Source organism: Phycodurus eques, chromosome 5 (assembly GCF_024500275.1).
Source record: "Phycodurus eques isolate BA_2022a chromosome 5, UOR_Pequ_1.1, whole genome shotgun sequence".
Taxonomy (NCBI): Eukaryota; Metazoa; Chordata; class Actinopteri; order Syngnathiformes; family Syngnathidae; genus Phycodurus; species Phycodurus eques.
The window spans coordinates 17,447,780-17,462,760 of NC_084529.1; the positions used below are offsets into that span (position 1 = coordinate 17,447,780).

Genomic DNA, 14,981 nt, shown 5'->3' on the forward strand with positions numbered 1-14,981 from the left:
AAGTTAAAGACGGGGGGGCGCCTGTTGCCCCGCACAGTCATGGCAACGTTACAGATGGTAGATGCAACCAATTAGACTTTGGCAGCTGACATGTGGCGAATCGCTACATAGTCAGCTCCCAATTTTGGACCAATGAGGTTGTTGTTATTTTCAGATTTGCCCAACCACCGTGGAGGAGGCGGGCCCTCGTTTGAGGAGCGCGAACGGTTGAGAATTTACGAGGGCGAGAAAATGGCGAACACCGAGCAACTGCGATAGTGAATTTAACTTGAATAACGTTTTCGTGGCAGTAACGTAAATAAAGTGCAATTATTTCATACGGACTATGTTGAACGACAAACGTGGAACATGTGAACCTGTAATGGAAGAAAATGTACCGTTATGTCAAAGTGAGTCGTGGTAACGAAGACGCTAGCGGGCTAGAAGAAGCGTCAACATTCGTTTCTCGAAAATGTCATTTCCACTAAATGGCGGACATATTCGTACAAGGAATGGATTTACTTGAATAGTGACAGCTCGCTGGGTACAGTTTTATTGTGACTTGTTTTAATGGCGTGTCGTCGAAGATAATAGCCAGGCGCTGTTTGTTTGACGGAATGGCTGTACACAACCTCGTTTTTGTTGTCGACGTGGATTACGTAGATCAACAGTCAAGCGATCGTCTGGAAGTCAGGAATGATCTCTTGAAACGTGGGCTTCTGCACATTTTGCTGCACTTCGGCTACAAGTATGGCTTCGACAAAGTGCGCTGGGGTTACAAATTCTTCCAGTCTAAAACTGGCCGCGGTGCCAGCCTCATAACGAGGGGCTCGGACTTCAAGGAGCTTCGCCACAAAACATTCGAGGACTTCAAATTAGAATTCGATGCAAAGCTGGACGGCAAAGAGAAACTTTGCGCGTCCCAGCAGTGCAGCCAGTCTGCCTCCGTGCAAAACGCCGTCAAAGAAATCCTGCTCGACTTCCAATGGGACCGTCCAGACATCACCTCTCCCACCAAACTGTCCCTGAGGCCCAGGAAGACGAAGCAAGCTGGCAAGCCTACATTACCGGACGAGGACCACCTTGCAAGCCAGGGCAGAAATGTGGTGTTTATTGTGTCAGAATGTCCACGAAGCTGGACGCAACTGATGGACTACCTCTGCGTGGGGAACCTTGACGTCCATGCGGATGTGTCCGAACACATTCTATCCAAAAGTATCCAGGACATGCTGGTGCAGAGGCAGGTTCTGCTGCACTGGGTGGACAGCACGTTGCACGTTCATGTAGGTAACCAACCCACAGTGGATTTAGAAGAGGGGTGTCGTCATCATAATCTTCCGTTTGCAGTCTTTGATCAACCTGAAGTCAGTACGGTTGTGTGTTTACCTTCTATTTGCCCTGCGATTGGTTGGCGACCAGTCCAGGGTTTATCCGGCCTCTCACCCAAAGTCAGCTAAGATAGGTTCCAGTTCACCCATGACTCTAATAAGGACAAGCACAACAGAAACATGAATGGGTGGATGTTAACTTTATGCATCCTCTGTAATTTGTGATAGGGTGCTTGACATTTCAAGCATCTGAACCTGAGCTCCTCCTTGTGGTCTAGTGAACATTTTTATTGCTTTGTTACAGGACATGCAATGTGGGGATCACCTGGGCTTTGACAAGTTGACCCAGGTCCTGGCACAGGCGCGCGGCAAAGTGATCCCCACGGTGGCCCTGTTGAACCGCTGCTGCACTGGGAAAACGGAAAACAGCATCGGGAGAGAGAGTTTCCCATTCCGGTCCAGTCTTGGATATTTGCTGTCGTCTGAAAGGGAGTACCGCCTTGCTTTCCCTGTCTCAGAAGGCACTCTGCGGATGGACCAAGGTGAATAGGTTTTCCGACTCATCTACTTAAGAAATGGGGATGAGCTAGTGAAAAGTCCTGACATTTGTCTGAAATTTCTCATGTACTACGGTACTTTTGTGGAGCAAACCACAGTATGTAGTTTTCTCTACTTAGACAGAAAGTAGATTAATTATACTCGTGTCGTATAGATGTTAAACTTAATAAGACACTATGTAATATGACCAGTGTGAGTACTACAATCATACAAAGTGGTTCTGCTCCCCTTTCTCAGGTGATGTTGCCCAGAGCTGTGCTGTGACTTTAGAACCGGTGTCCCGCAGACAGGGGCCACTCGCCCAGGGCGTGGATGTGTATCTGAATGGTGTGCTGCAGGGTTGGGATTCCTCGTCACTGTCGCACACCTCCACAGAGTCATGGCTGCTTCAGTGCGCCGACACCAGCGAGCAAGCAGCTGATTCCTTCAAGCGCACCCTAACGGAGCTGTCTACGCATTCGCTGCAAATGGTGAGCAATGTAAATACTAAGCGCCTGGTTTACTAAAATCAAAAACTGGCACTGTGTTGATTGCTCAAGCAAACAGATGTGGCAGCTTAGCTGTTCCATGGTACCATAAGAGCTACCTTAAGCTCAAAACCCTCTTTTAAACACGGCGGTCTCGTCACTACTCTTTAACACCTGATGCCGGCGCAGTCTGTTAGTGAGTGAACAAGCAATTTTGCGCCCACCATTTGGGATCTTAGTAAATCAGGCTCTATGTGTCACTTTAACCCAGTTTTATAAGTAATTAACTGATCATTTCTGTTCCTCCCCAGTTTGGTGAGGTGTGCCATAGAGGCCAGTCGTCCTCGGCGGTCCTCTTCCCCTTGGCCAACTTTTCTGCTCTGCTCACCGTCCTCCAGCCTGCCATCACTCAGCACCCTCACCTTCACAACACCGAGATCATTTCCACTACCAGCACAGCTGAGATGTCAGCTGACGTACCCGAAATAGTCAGCAGTGTGCTGGGCATCGTATATGACATGATGGAGCAAGATAAAGACGGCACTGATGGTAAGGATAGGATATTTATTCTGTTGCTGGCTGATGTTTGAGCATCCTGTAGGATTACATCACACTGTATGCTGCATGGAGATCAAATGTATTGAAAACAACAATACAAGTGCGGCTCATTTTTGTGTTTCCTGTTTCTATTCTTTCTCAGAGCAGCCAAATGGTCCTTATGTGGTTCCCGAGTGGGCCCAGCAGGAACTTGGTCATTGCTCACCAAGAGTGGGATTGCTGGAGACTTGGTTCCCTCATTCGGATCACTCGGGAGTCACTTCCCATTTAATGGAGTCATTAAGGTAAGGAGAACAAAATATGTAGTTCAGTGCTTCTCAAAGTGTGGTACACGAAGAATCACTGCGTTGAATGTTCAAACTGTACCTAATGTTACAGTGGCTTAAACTTTTTGTATAACTGTATAACCTCCTCTCTTTGTCAGGTTGCTTCATGCGGCACCTGACCAACAAGAGGAGGAGGCGTTTCTCTCGCAGGCAAAACTGATCAGTGAGCTGGGAGATCTGTATCAGGCATCGAACGGTAACGATAACAAGAGGGACAAGAATCGTAAGAAAGCCAGTTCAACCAATTCGGCCGATTGATTCAGTTCACATGGAACTAAAGCAAAATGTTGAATGCTCTTATTCACCCCCCACCCCCACAGGAGGCACACAGCGTACTCCAGTGAAGCAGAAGATGAAGACCATGAGCCGCTCGTTGCAGATGCTGAACGTGGCGCGGCTCAACGTGAAGGCCCAGAAGAGCCAGGCTGACGCGGAGCCGGCGACGTCGGAGAGCAAAGGTGCAGAGAGACCAGTGAAGAGACGCTCGAGCGACAAGAACAAAGCCAGGCGAGCCGACGTCATCAGTCAGTATCCCTTTCAATACATAACACACATACGTACACACTTCCAAATCTCACATTCTCTGTGTGTCGTTTAGGATAAAAGCAGTGGTTCTCAAACTTTTTATGCCAACTACCACCAAAAAAAAAAAAAAAAAAAAAAAAAAAAAAAAACTTGGCTCACTACGTACCACCACCATGAAAGCACTATAGTTTAGTAGGCAGAAGCTTTATTTCTATAAAGTGTATTTCATTGTATTATATGCCACTGTAACATTATATACAGTTGGAACATTAACAACTGCTAAAATATACAGTATTAAAATAAAAACTGTCCTTAATGATTCAAGTCAAAATAATTTTCACATGGAATGGAATGTAATTAAAAATTGTACCTCAATAAAACTTTAAAAAGAGTTGTAGATGATGAAGTTGATGCAATTTCATGGTCAGAGAGAAGAACTACACCAAACACAGCGTACTGCCGCTATTTTCAGAGGATAGGGACCGAGCCCCATTACAAAAAGCGAAAAACCCGAGTAATTGCCTGTAAACACCATAAGATGGCGGCATAGCACTACATGTAGAAGCTCCTCGACTCACTTCAACATAGTTTCTTTGCACCAAGATGCCACAATATGGTGCCAAAGGAATACCTTTCTGTTAAAACTGTTGAGCACAAAAACAATAGGTGACTAGGTGAGTTTTTCAGCAAATAAATGAGGGTAGGATAGGTCAATCCACTCGTAGCGAATCGCAACTATACAGGGAATGCTAATTTACATAAAGCTAATGGCAGAGATCATTGTCTTTTACTTTTTAATAAGCCAAAGGGGAATTATCGTATAATATTGGAGATTTTATTTTAAGGCCACATTCCGCAGCCTTCGTTTAAGGTATTCAAGATAATTCAAGAGAAAGACAGGATATTTCTTCGTATTGTATCGTCGTAATTAATGTAATGTATTCAATTCCCTTTGCAGCCTTCACCAGTGAAGCTGAGCTGCTGTCTCACGTGGAGTCCACTTATGAGAAGAGCATAGCAGACAGAAACTCATCTCTTCCCAGTGGTTGTCAACAGCTTCTGACAGCTGTGCAAACCTTCCTTGTGGCAGAATCCGAGCTGCAGGTGAGACATACTTTTATTTCATTTACACCATTTTGATTTTGGATGTGAGGAACAACATTCTTTGGTTGCTCTTCCATAAAAATGTTTTGCATGGTTCCCTCCCAGGTCAAGACACTTGAGTTTTCCAAACAGCACCTACTCAAGAGTAGCAGATCCATCAGGCAGGGCTACGGCACCACTCTGGAGAGCAAAGTTAGAGAGTGAGTGTCTGTGAATTTGTCTGCTTCAACAATCACACAAGCTGCCATATAAAACATTGTGTCATTAATCCTTACACTGCCTTCTCAAGGAATAAAAATCCATAAAACGCATGCTTGTAATGCATGTTTGTCTCCACTAGGTGTCAGCTCCAGGCGCTGCTCAGGTTGGAGCTATGCAGACTTTTCTCCTCGGGGGAGGTTGATGCGCTGCATGCTGAGCAGATGGCAGAGGAGGTAGAGAGAGTGCTACTCTATTGAAAAGATTACATAAACATGAAGCTATGACATCAAAGCTTCAGAACAAGGACTTTTATTTCCTAAAAGAAAGTCATGTGTGTTATACTGACAGTAATCAAATATTCTTACAGACATGCCATTTCAATGTTAATCAATCCATTGATTCTAGTTACTTATACAAAACCTTTGTGTTCTTAAGGTGGCTGAAATGCTCAGAATTATATCCCTAACAAAAGACCCAGTGTGCCTCGCTAGGTTCCTTGAGGATGAAGTCCTGCCAGTGTAAGTGCTTCAAGAATCTTGATTATTTTCCCCCTCCCCACTTCTACAATTCGGGATTTAAAAAACACCACAAATATCTATTTCTGGAAAGGAGGCAGGTTATTTGCGACACAGTGGTGCCTTGACTGATGAGTTTGGTTTGTTCCTTGACCACCCTCGTAACTTAAAACACTCAACTCATCTTTCCCCACTGGAATTAATGGAAATGCCATTATCCGTTCTAGCCCCACAAAAACACCATCAAAAGTTTTCATAACATGTTTTCCAATAAGAAAAATGGCACTCTTCAGTATTGTGCTTTATTAAAACATGCAGTATATCATAATTAATAGAATGTAACGAATTAAACCATTTGCATCATGATTTTTATGCTTCAATGTCCATCGATATTGTGCTCCTTCTGGTGTGCGCACCTGGGCCACCAGCGAGCAGCATAATAGATGTACATTATACACAAAAAAGTTTCAAAACTCACTCCGTAAGCTGTAGTAAAATTAGTCGGGTTTTTGTTGCAAATGATAAAGAAAATATGCCTGTGCGCATGGTTGCATTGTCAGTCTATGTGTGTTGCTACACCGTTTGTGATCAAATATCCATTTCTTGTAGGCTTATAACATCACAACATTGATGCTAGTTTTGTTAGCCCATCTATGCGCTTTGCATTGTGTTAGCATTAAGCTAGTGTACCTTTTGTTATGTGGTTTGATTAAATACATAGTATAATTTTGTTCATGTTGAAACAACACAATGGCGATAAACAGCTTGAACCTAACACTGTGCCTCTTTGAAAGAATTGTTTACTATATCTGCTGCTCGTTGTGAACTTCGCTTCCACCATTTAGAGTTAGTAACTCAAATTCTCTTTTACAGGTTCTTGTCAGCAATCCCGAGAGTCCTCGCCGACATTTACCACAGCCTGGGTACGCAGCTCCCCGAGGCCTTGGTAGCCGTCCTTCCTACGGACTTCTTCAGTGACGAGTCGGTCACCAAGGACAGCGTTTCTCCTTCAGACTCCTCGCCCCGCCTCTCTGCACACGGCTCGCTTTCAAACTGCAGCGATCGCCTGCAGGACCTACGGAATCGCTCTGCTAACAAGAGGAGGTGAGAAGAGGGTGCCCATTTTTATTTATTTTTTCCTATTCCAATGTTAAAATGGCCATATTGTAAATACAACAAATATGGTGACCATTAATGGGTAGGCCTTTGACTCATTTAACACATTTTAGTAGACTTTACACCTATTTTATCGGCCTGATAGGTATCGGCCGATAATTAGCAGTTTATGCTGATTGGCTAATTCGCCAATCCGATCAATTACGTCATTGATCGGCTCCGCAAAAGACACGTCGCGTCGCCATCGTGCACAGTATATTCAAATCCAAAAGCTAGTTTATTTTAAGCCTTGTCGCGTCTCTTTTGACGTAGTAATGTAAATATCTGACGGCAATAAAGTTATTTAAAAAAAAAAAAAAAAAAAACATGTCGGCGGTGTGGGAAACACGTCTGAGACAAGCAACACGTAATGCCCGGTTCAGACTACAAGACAAATTTGCTCTTTTACGATTGCACTATGTCAGACTCCTGCAATAAAATATTGTATTCCGATACCACCGCATCACGTTTTTTTTTACGATCATTGGGCTTTATCTTGTGAAATGCGACCAGAAACACTCGTTACCGTGGCGACGACAACAAGAGTGGATCGCGCCAACTGTATTATACGGGCAAAATGTGGAAAAACGTGTGTTAGTGGTCACCGGTGCTCAGGACAGGTGAGGACGTTAGTTTAAGGCTTGCTTGAGGTATGTTCACGTGCGTTTAATACGATACGGCTCGCAAGCGGGCAACAAAACGTTATGTAGCCTAGCAATCTAGTCCTAGCACTAACGGTTGTATGTAAACATACCGCCGTTCTGTCGAATCATGCTCTAAAGTTTCAGTATGGGTGAAGTAATTTAATTACAATAAAGTAATTTAATTACAGTAAGTTCGCACCCATTATTTCTGTCATGTTGTAAGGTTGGGTTGACCTGACTGATTAGAATACACAATCTGACTAGAGCAGTGATTTCCAACCTTTATGGAGGCAAGGAACATATTTTACAATTTAAAAATCTCAGGGCACACCAACAAACAAAAATGTCACAAAAAGTGGATACATTAATTACTGTATGTACTTCGTACCATCTAATAGAAGACCATTCATTTGTTCTGTCTGTCACTATGCCTCACTGGCATAAATAGATAAACAAAGACACATTATTTATTGTAAATATAATTTTTTAGCAATTAAGTTCACAAGTATATACAGTAAATGAAGAGGTCATTTAAATAGGCACATTGCTCCATCTTGTGATCGGATCGGTGATTGGTTATCGGTTTTTAAACTCGCTGATTGGCCCCAAAAATCCTGATCGTGTAAAGCCTACATTTTGGTAATAATTTTGGAAGTACGACCACTTTTCTTCAAAGGTTAACCTTCCAACTTGAATTAGCGTCACTATCATTAAATGCATCAGAACAAATTTTCCATTGCACAGTAAAACTGTTAAGGCATAAAAGGGTTCCAGATTCTCCATTCTGCTTGACCTAACAGCTGAACAGCAGAAAAAAAAGATTGTTATACATTTTGTAAGATTTTCAGCACTATTTTTTTTTAGGGGCGGGATGCTGACTCGTCATCGCAGTATGACCGAATCCTCACAGAGTCTACGTCAGATAGAGATGCCTAAAAAGACAACACGAGCTGTAAGACCCATCAAGACAATTACACATCGGTCATGTCATTTGTGTTGTAATCAAACTTTCATGTTTAGAATCTGCTACGAGGTATTCAGCTTCTTTTTTTAATTTATTTATTTATTTTTAAACTTACTTCCATTTTATTCTGTTTCCATTAGTCCAAATCAAAAGTGTGTACAGCTCTGGAAAAAACAGTCGCTATACCACAACCTCAGAAGCAAGAAACACATGGTATGAGTTACTATGCTGAAATTTCAAGCTTTATAATACTTGCAAGAAAGGGAAATTTTCAGATTGCTCAAAGAACAGTCTGTTTATCTGATTTGGCTCAGAAGTTACCAAGGTGAGAAGAAACTTGTTCAACCAAGAGATTGTGTCTCCATCAAAGAAGGCCAAACTTCCACGGAGCCAGTCTGTGTCTGCGGTGGAGGAGCTGAAACGCAAGCGATCCCACGAGTCGGCTGGTAAAAGTCTTAACCAAAACCCAGTAGTCTCAGCAATTAACTTAGATTTTATTCACGTCTATAATAACAAGATAAATATTGTAATTCTTCCTTTTTCAGAGAGGCACAGACTCATAACAAAAAAAGTGTGTGAGACACCCCACCACAAGCAGGTGTCCAATCGGCTCCTTTTACGACAAAAAATGGGAAGGTATGTGTCGTTAAACAATGGACTTATTTGGTTAAAAGTTTTAGTTTTCCCGTGAACCGTCTGCCCAGTTAGACTGCTATATGTAATATATTTTTGTGTTGCGTTCATAGAAGCTCCCTCCCAAATGAGGATTGTATTGTGGAAGAGTCTCCAATAAAACCAGTAGAAGGTATGAAGTGAAACATTTGTATTCCATTGCTATTCCATTGGCGCTTATTAGACCAAATACACAATTTTAATGTTCTTGTTTTGGCAGAGGTCAGAAGGAGCCCGAGGATGAAGACGTTTGCCAGGAGACACTCGAACACCTTTTATCCAAGTTCCCAGCCGCGTTCTCGCAACCTGGAGAAGGCGCTCTCCTCCTCCCAGCTTACTCTTAGCGAAGGCAAGAGCAGTGACGTCAAAAAAGTTCGATCTCCCTTGAGGCTTCTTTTTGGGGCCGCTGAGTCTCCCAGTCGCCCTTCTACTTCTACAGGGTCGACCTGGACCAGCAGGACCCGGCTGTCGACTGACTCCAGTGTCTTTGAGGTCAATATTTTCATTTTACAGTGGTGCCTTGACTTAGGAGTTTAATTAGTTCCATGCCCATGCTCGTAACTCATAACACTTGTATCGCAAGTTATTTGGCATTAATGCTATTAATCCGTTCCAGCACCCCCCCCCCAAAAAAAAAAAACAACAACAACAAAGCATGTAACATTTGTAATAAGAAAATAGCACTTTAGCTTTACTGTGTTGTGATGTATGAAAATATACAGTAGTAAGATAATTTATTTGAATATAAATAATTTAACTGTTTGTGTGTCATGATAATTCAATGGACATAGTGCTGCTCCTTCTTGCTGCTCATTCTGGTGTGTGTGCTTTGGCCACTATGGGCAATATAATACATACAGACATGCAGTTTTACGTGTTACAGGCATACGTACAAGTAATTACAGCGACATCGCTTCTAGTTTTATTAGCTCCTCTGTGGCATTTTTCATTGAGTTGTAGCGTTAAGCTAGCTGACTTCAGGCAACGTTTGGTTAAATACACATGTAATTCTTTGTTTTATGTTTAATTTTACTGTGAACTTCAACTGGGAGTGGCAATAAACAGCTTCAGGAAGGGCTGCACGATATGGCCCAAAACCAATATCTCAATATTTTTAGGCTATATCGCGATACACGATATATATGTAGATATTCAGATTTCACCTGTAAATAATGATATCAATGTTAAAATCTACCCTTTGATCAATAAAATGACACCAATATAATGAGTCAAGCAGACAGTTCAGTTGGATTTTGGGCATGAAAATGAAAATTCGGTTTTAAGCTGCTACAAAAACAGCCATGCGCACATGAGTTTTCAGAATGGGCCGGGAGAGTGTGCTGCTTAATGTGAGAGGCGCACCAGCAGAGAGTGAAAGAAGAAAACATTACGTGAGGATTTGTACTCGATAGTCACAATATAGTCATTTTATACATCTCACGTGCAACAATGCGCGATATATCAAGTATAGTCTATATATCCCCCACTCCTAACTTGAGGCAAACACTTGTTGTGAAGTTCGCTGCCACCGTAGCTAGCACACGTGACTACAATTTTTTGCTTGCAGCTCAAGACAAAAAAATTAGCCGAGCGTCCACTCGGATTTCGGAAAATTGATAACTCAGGTCATCCGTAAGTCGAGGTACCGCTGTATAGAAAAAATGCTTCTTAAAGGCTAGAATTTCTAACATTGTACACCAATTTCTTACCCTCTGTAGAGTCCTAATAAGACACCGGAAAAGAGACCTGGAAGATGCGGAAGAGCCATTTTTGAGAGTCCCAGAACCCCTCGAACACCGGGAACCCCCAAAACTCCATCTTCTTCCAGGCTGCATGGTCACCCTTACGCAGAGAGTCCCACTGGACAATTTGGTATGGCCCTGAGGGGCATTCCTTTCAGATCGCCTGCCAGAAAGATCTTTGTGGTAGAGACACCCACTAAGCAAAGTCCTCTAAGGGGAATTCTCAGGACTCCTATCAAGACTTTGGAATCTGCCTCTACCTCCGGATTACATTCAGCTGCCAGGACTCCCAAAAAGGTGGTCACTTGGTCTCCATCCCCCCAAAAATTTATCGTGTCAGACAATGCCATAACTTTCAAGATGCCCGAATCGCCTCGCATTGCATCTCGTAATTCACCCAGATTGTTGAAAATGCCTAACAAGTTCAACAGCCCTGCAAAACGCGCCAGCAACAAAACTGAAACTTTGAAGACCTCTGAGAAGACCTGTCTATCACCATGTACTTCTTTTTGCCAGGTAAGTCTACAAAGGATTTCACCAACAAGTGTCATTTTGACACCGGAAAACAACAGACTAAAGATGGCGCCTTTCCAGTTTTCACCAACACGAGAATACAGTCCCTTGCCTAAAACCACCACTAGACCTCAGACAAAGTCGCCCAGCCCAGCTCCCCAAGTGGCTACTTGGTCTGGAGGGACACCTGGTAAAAGTCCAAAGACTCCTTCCCATTGTAAGCGAGCTTTGTCAGCTTCACTGACCCATACACTTGTGTCTCCAGAAAAGTCACTGATAAACACAAGGTCTGGTCAAGTTGCTAAAACCACTCGTAAAAACTCAAGATCCCAGATTGATGATGGTGTTACTGATATATCAAATACAGAATTTGCTTTGGTTCTGGAAAGCAACATGCAGTCAACGGAAGAGAAAAAGGCTGACAGTGTTCAAACATCTCAAAGTGAGACGAGTTCTCAATCGGGTACTCAGCTTTTGGACTCGTCACAGCTCAACTCCGCCACAGACGACAGTAATGACATTGTGGAGGCATCCGTGGTAAAGACGCAGTTTAGCGGAGCCCTCAAGATGAATATTAGCTATTCCCGCAAGCCTTCAAAATCTAGTGAAGACTTTTTGACAGAGGCCACGTCGTCCAAAGCACCAATGCAGGCACAAAGTACGCCCAGTCGCAGCTATGGCTTCCGGCAGACGCCCGACCGCCAGCAGCGTGAGGCGGCTGCACGTTTGGGCTACGCTAATGAATTCCCGAGGTTCTCAACCCCCAGAAGCGCACCCAGGCATCGGCAGCAAAAAAGCGCAGGTACGCCAAAATCCACTTCCTATCAGGTAGAAATGGAAATACAAACATCTGGACTTCCCAAACTCAGATTCAAACGCACGGACTCCATGAACGCAAGCGAATTTGTCACTGAGGACAGTCCTCAACTGGGAACTCAAAGCCCTTTAGTCGCTGTTAAACCTTCTCAGCTGGACAGCCCATTGGCGTTCTTCCCTAAGAACAGAGATCCAGGTTGTGTCTCCCCGTCGGTCTGTACCCACGCCACGCCCGGAAAAGGCGGCGTGGTTCAGACCCACATCTGCCAGTCCTACACCCCGACACGCCATCCCACTGCAACGTCACCCATGGCAATACCAGACATATTCCCCCTGTCCCCTTCCCCTCAGAGTGTCGGGAAAGTGACCCCGGACAACCTGAACAGCTGGCCCCGGAGGAAGAGAGCCTACATGGGTGCGGTTGGGGGTAAAGATCGCTGCCGGAAGGTCGATCCGATGGAGGAGGTGGAACTTGGAGTGAGCAGGTTGTCAGATGTGGACGACGCCGATGAGCCTGGCATCAAAGCCACGGGTGAAGTTTTGACTTTGAAACAAGCGCGTCCGCCTGGAGGAGACGCATCTCCTCGCTCTCCTGTGGACGACTGGATGGCACCTGATCCTCACCGAGAAGAAGAAGAAATGATGTGGACAGCTGCAGGTGGAGACATCCTGCCCAGTAAGCAATGATGATAATACAGTGAACCCCCGCGTATTCGCCGTTAAAATTTATTTTATTTTTTTTTTTTGTGTGGATGCTCCATTAGTCACTGAAATATTTGCCTGTTCACTGCTCGATTTGCGGCAATCTGTTGGCATCTTGGTGTCAAGGAAAAATGTTGAAGTGAGTTGTAGAGATGCAACGATTAATCGAATAACTCCAGTAATTTGATTACAAAAAGATGCAAAATCTCTGTCCCGCAGCTTTGCAGGGGTCATTTTTCCACTCTTTCCTCCTGGCTCGCAAGAGAGTCCTTCAAAGACAATGTTCAAAGTTTGGGATAATTTCATACTTGGCAAGATAAAGGTAGCTAATTTAATGTACGGTAGCACACCATCACTAGTTAGAACATATTGTAATGCCCCCGCAAGTGTTGAAGGGCATACACAGCTGCCGGTGTGCTTGAGATCGCTTATTTGAGCAAACGGTAAAAAAAATACAAAGGAAGCACATTCAAACATGAGCAGTCGATGGCCACAACTCACGCCAAGTCACTCAATCAATACACAGACTAGCTAGCCAACGCTACACACTCATTCATTCGCTGACGCCCACCTCACTCACCTGGCCAGGCCCCGCCTTTTAAACCCACACTACTCGCAGATTTTTGCTTTGCAGGGCTAGCAGGGGTTCACTGTATAGCAAAGATCTCACCTGTCTGTCAGCTCTAACAGTTAATTACAAAAATTAACATTTATTTAAGAGAAATATTGAGCTGCAGTTTTTTTTTTTTATTTCAAAAGCAATGACGCCTCCCGGCTCAGCGGTGAGGAAGCAGGTCACGGCCAGTGGGATTCTGGCCCTTACTCGGTCTCCGCTGCTCTTCAAGGGAAACCCTGGTTCCACAAGCAGGAGAACGCCTTGCTTTAAAGGTAACACGTATTACTTTGTATGCTAAACCGCTCTGAGAAGTGTTTCTGTGACAAGATTGAAGGCGTACAAAGGGTCCTCGGTTTACGGCAGAGTTTCTGTCTTAAGGCGGAAACGTAACCTAAATTTGTACATTGGAACGCGCCTTAGTCCAGTGCTTCCCAAACGCTACCTGATCCCAGCTGACTTTTGACGAGAGACAAGGTAGACCCCTGGACTAGTTGCGGGTCAATTGCAGGGCATATGCAGTGGATATTAAAAGTATACACACCCTTGTTCAAATGTCAGGTTTTTGTGATATTGAAAAATGAGACCAAGATATTTTTTTTTTTTTTAAATCCACCTTTAGTGTGACCTGTGAGACTCAGTTTAAATAGAAAAGAAAATAATTTACTAGAGGGCAAGTAATTTGTAAGTATTGTTGCAAAAGTACGCACACCATCATATAACCGATGTGGCTGCGTTCTGAATTAACTACAACAATCACATTCAAACTCATGTTAAATGCCACCGTTTAAAGGTCCTTTGCTTAACCCCAAATAAGGTTTTGATGTTCTTGATGGCTTTTCATGACATTTTTTTAGGTTTCCAGTAGAAGCCTGAAGGTTTTTGTGCTAAATCTGACTGCTATTTGGAACTGCTCATAATTCCCGCCAGTGACAGGAACTACTGTATTCCCCAATCACAAGCATACTCAATCAGTCATTAGTCCGCACGTGTGAAACATATGACGATACAGAAATCAATCCTTATATAAATTTTCCATTGAACCTACCTATTAACATGTGCCACTAAAAAGTCAAAGCTCACATTTCATCTAAAAGTGCGAAACAGAAATGTTGCAATTCTTGTGATTGCGCTTCTAACATCAACTTGACGACCGGACTTGAATCTTGCCGTGCCGATTCTTGTAGACGAAGTAGCAGCCGAGAGGAGGACGGAAGTGGACGGGGACGTCTCTCCCTTCAGCCAGCCCACCAGACGTTTGTACAGCAGGAAGAGGCTGCTTCACTGACGCGTCCAGAAGGGAAACTCTTAAAAGACTTCGTCCTTTGTCCGTTGTTGCTTTTGATGGCACTTGCAAAGGATTTTTGAAGCCAGCACTTCAAACATGTCGTGCGTGAATGTCCCTTCTGTTCACCGTTTCGTTTTAATCTGATCTAACATTTGCTGTTTTTTATGTATTTAAATTCAAACATATTTATGGACCAATTGATTTCATTTTCAGTGTCCTCTAAATGTTTATTTATTGATAGTTGTTTTTCAAATGCTATAACTGATTTTAAGTCAGATGGAACTATTGAAGCTTTTATTTGTAATGTAAAT

General features: G+C 43.5%; 1 protein-coding gene across 2 annotated transcripts; it reads left to right on the plus strand.

Moving 5' to 3' along the window:
* The first annotated feature begins 217 nt into the window (after positions 1-217).
* On the plus strand, positions 218-14,955 carry ticrr (TopBP1-interacting, checkpoint, and replication regulator). Of its 2 annotated transcripts, none has more exons than XM_061677813.1 (21): positions 218-1,262; positions 1,612-1,849; positions 2,103-2,335; positions 2,644-2,881; positions 3,033-3,174; positions 3,315-3,439; positions 3,537-3,740; positions 4,700-4,845; positions 4,951-5,045; positions 5,186-5,279; positions 5,482-5,564; positions 6,435-6,665; positions 8,225-8,312; positions 8,465-8,537; positions 8,639-8,770; positions 8,870-8,960; positions 9,071-9,129; positions 9,217-9,488; positions 10,715-12,743; positions 13,529-13,657; positions 14,570-14,955. In XM_061677813.1, the coding sequence occupies exons 1-21, from the start codon at positions 597-599 to the stop codon at positions 14,668-14,670; spliced, it is 5,469 nt and encodes a 1,822-aa protein (XP_061533797.1). In that variant the 5' UTR covers positions 218-596; the 3' UTR covers positions 14,671-14,955. The 2 variants fall into 2 exon arrangements, with proteins under 2 accessions (XP_061533797.1, XP_061533798.1); XM_061677814.1 differs by having other exon boundaries at positions 3,315-3,412.
* The last annotated feature ends 26 nt before the right edge of the window (positions 14,956-14,981 follow it).

Coding starts and splice junctions, on each gene's coding strand:
- ticrr (XM_061677813.1), top strand. CDS start 597: ATGGCTGTACACAACCTCGTTTTTGTTGTCGACGTGGATTACGTAGAT. Junction 2,336..2,643: donor CTACGCATTCGCTGCAAATG/GTGAGCAATGTA, acceptor GTTCCTCCCCAG/TTTGGTGAGGTGTGCCATAG. Junction 3,741..4,699: donor CAGGCGAGCCGACGTCATCA/GTCAGTATCCCT, acceptor TTCCCTTTGCAG/CCTTCACCAGTGAAGCTGAG.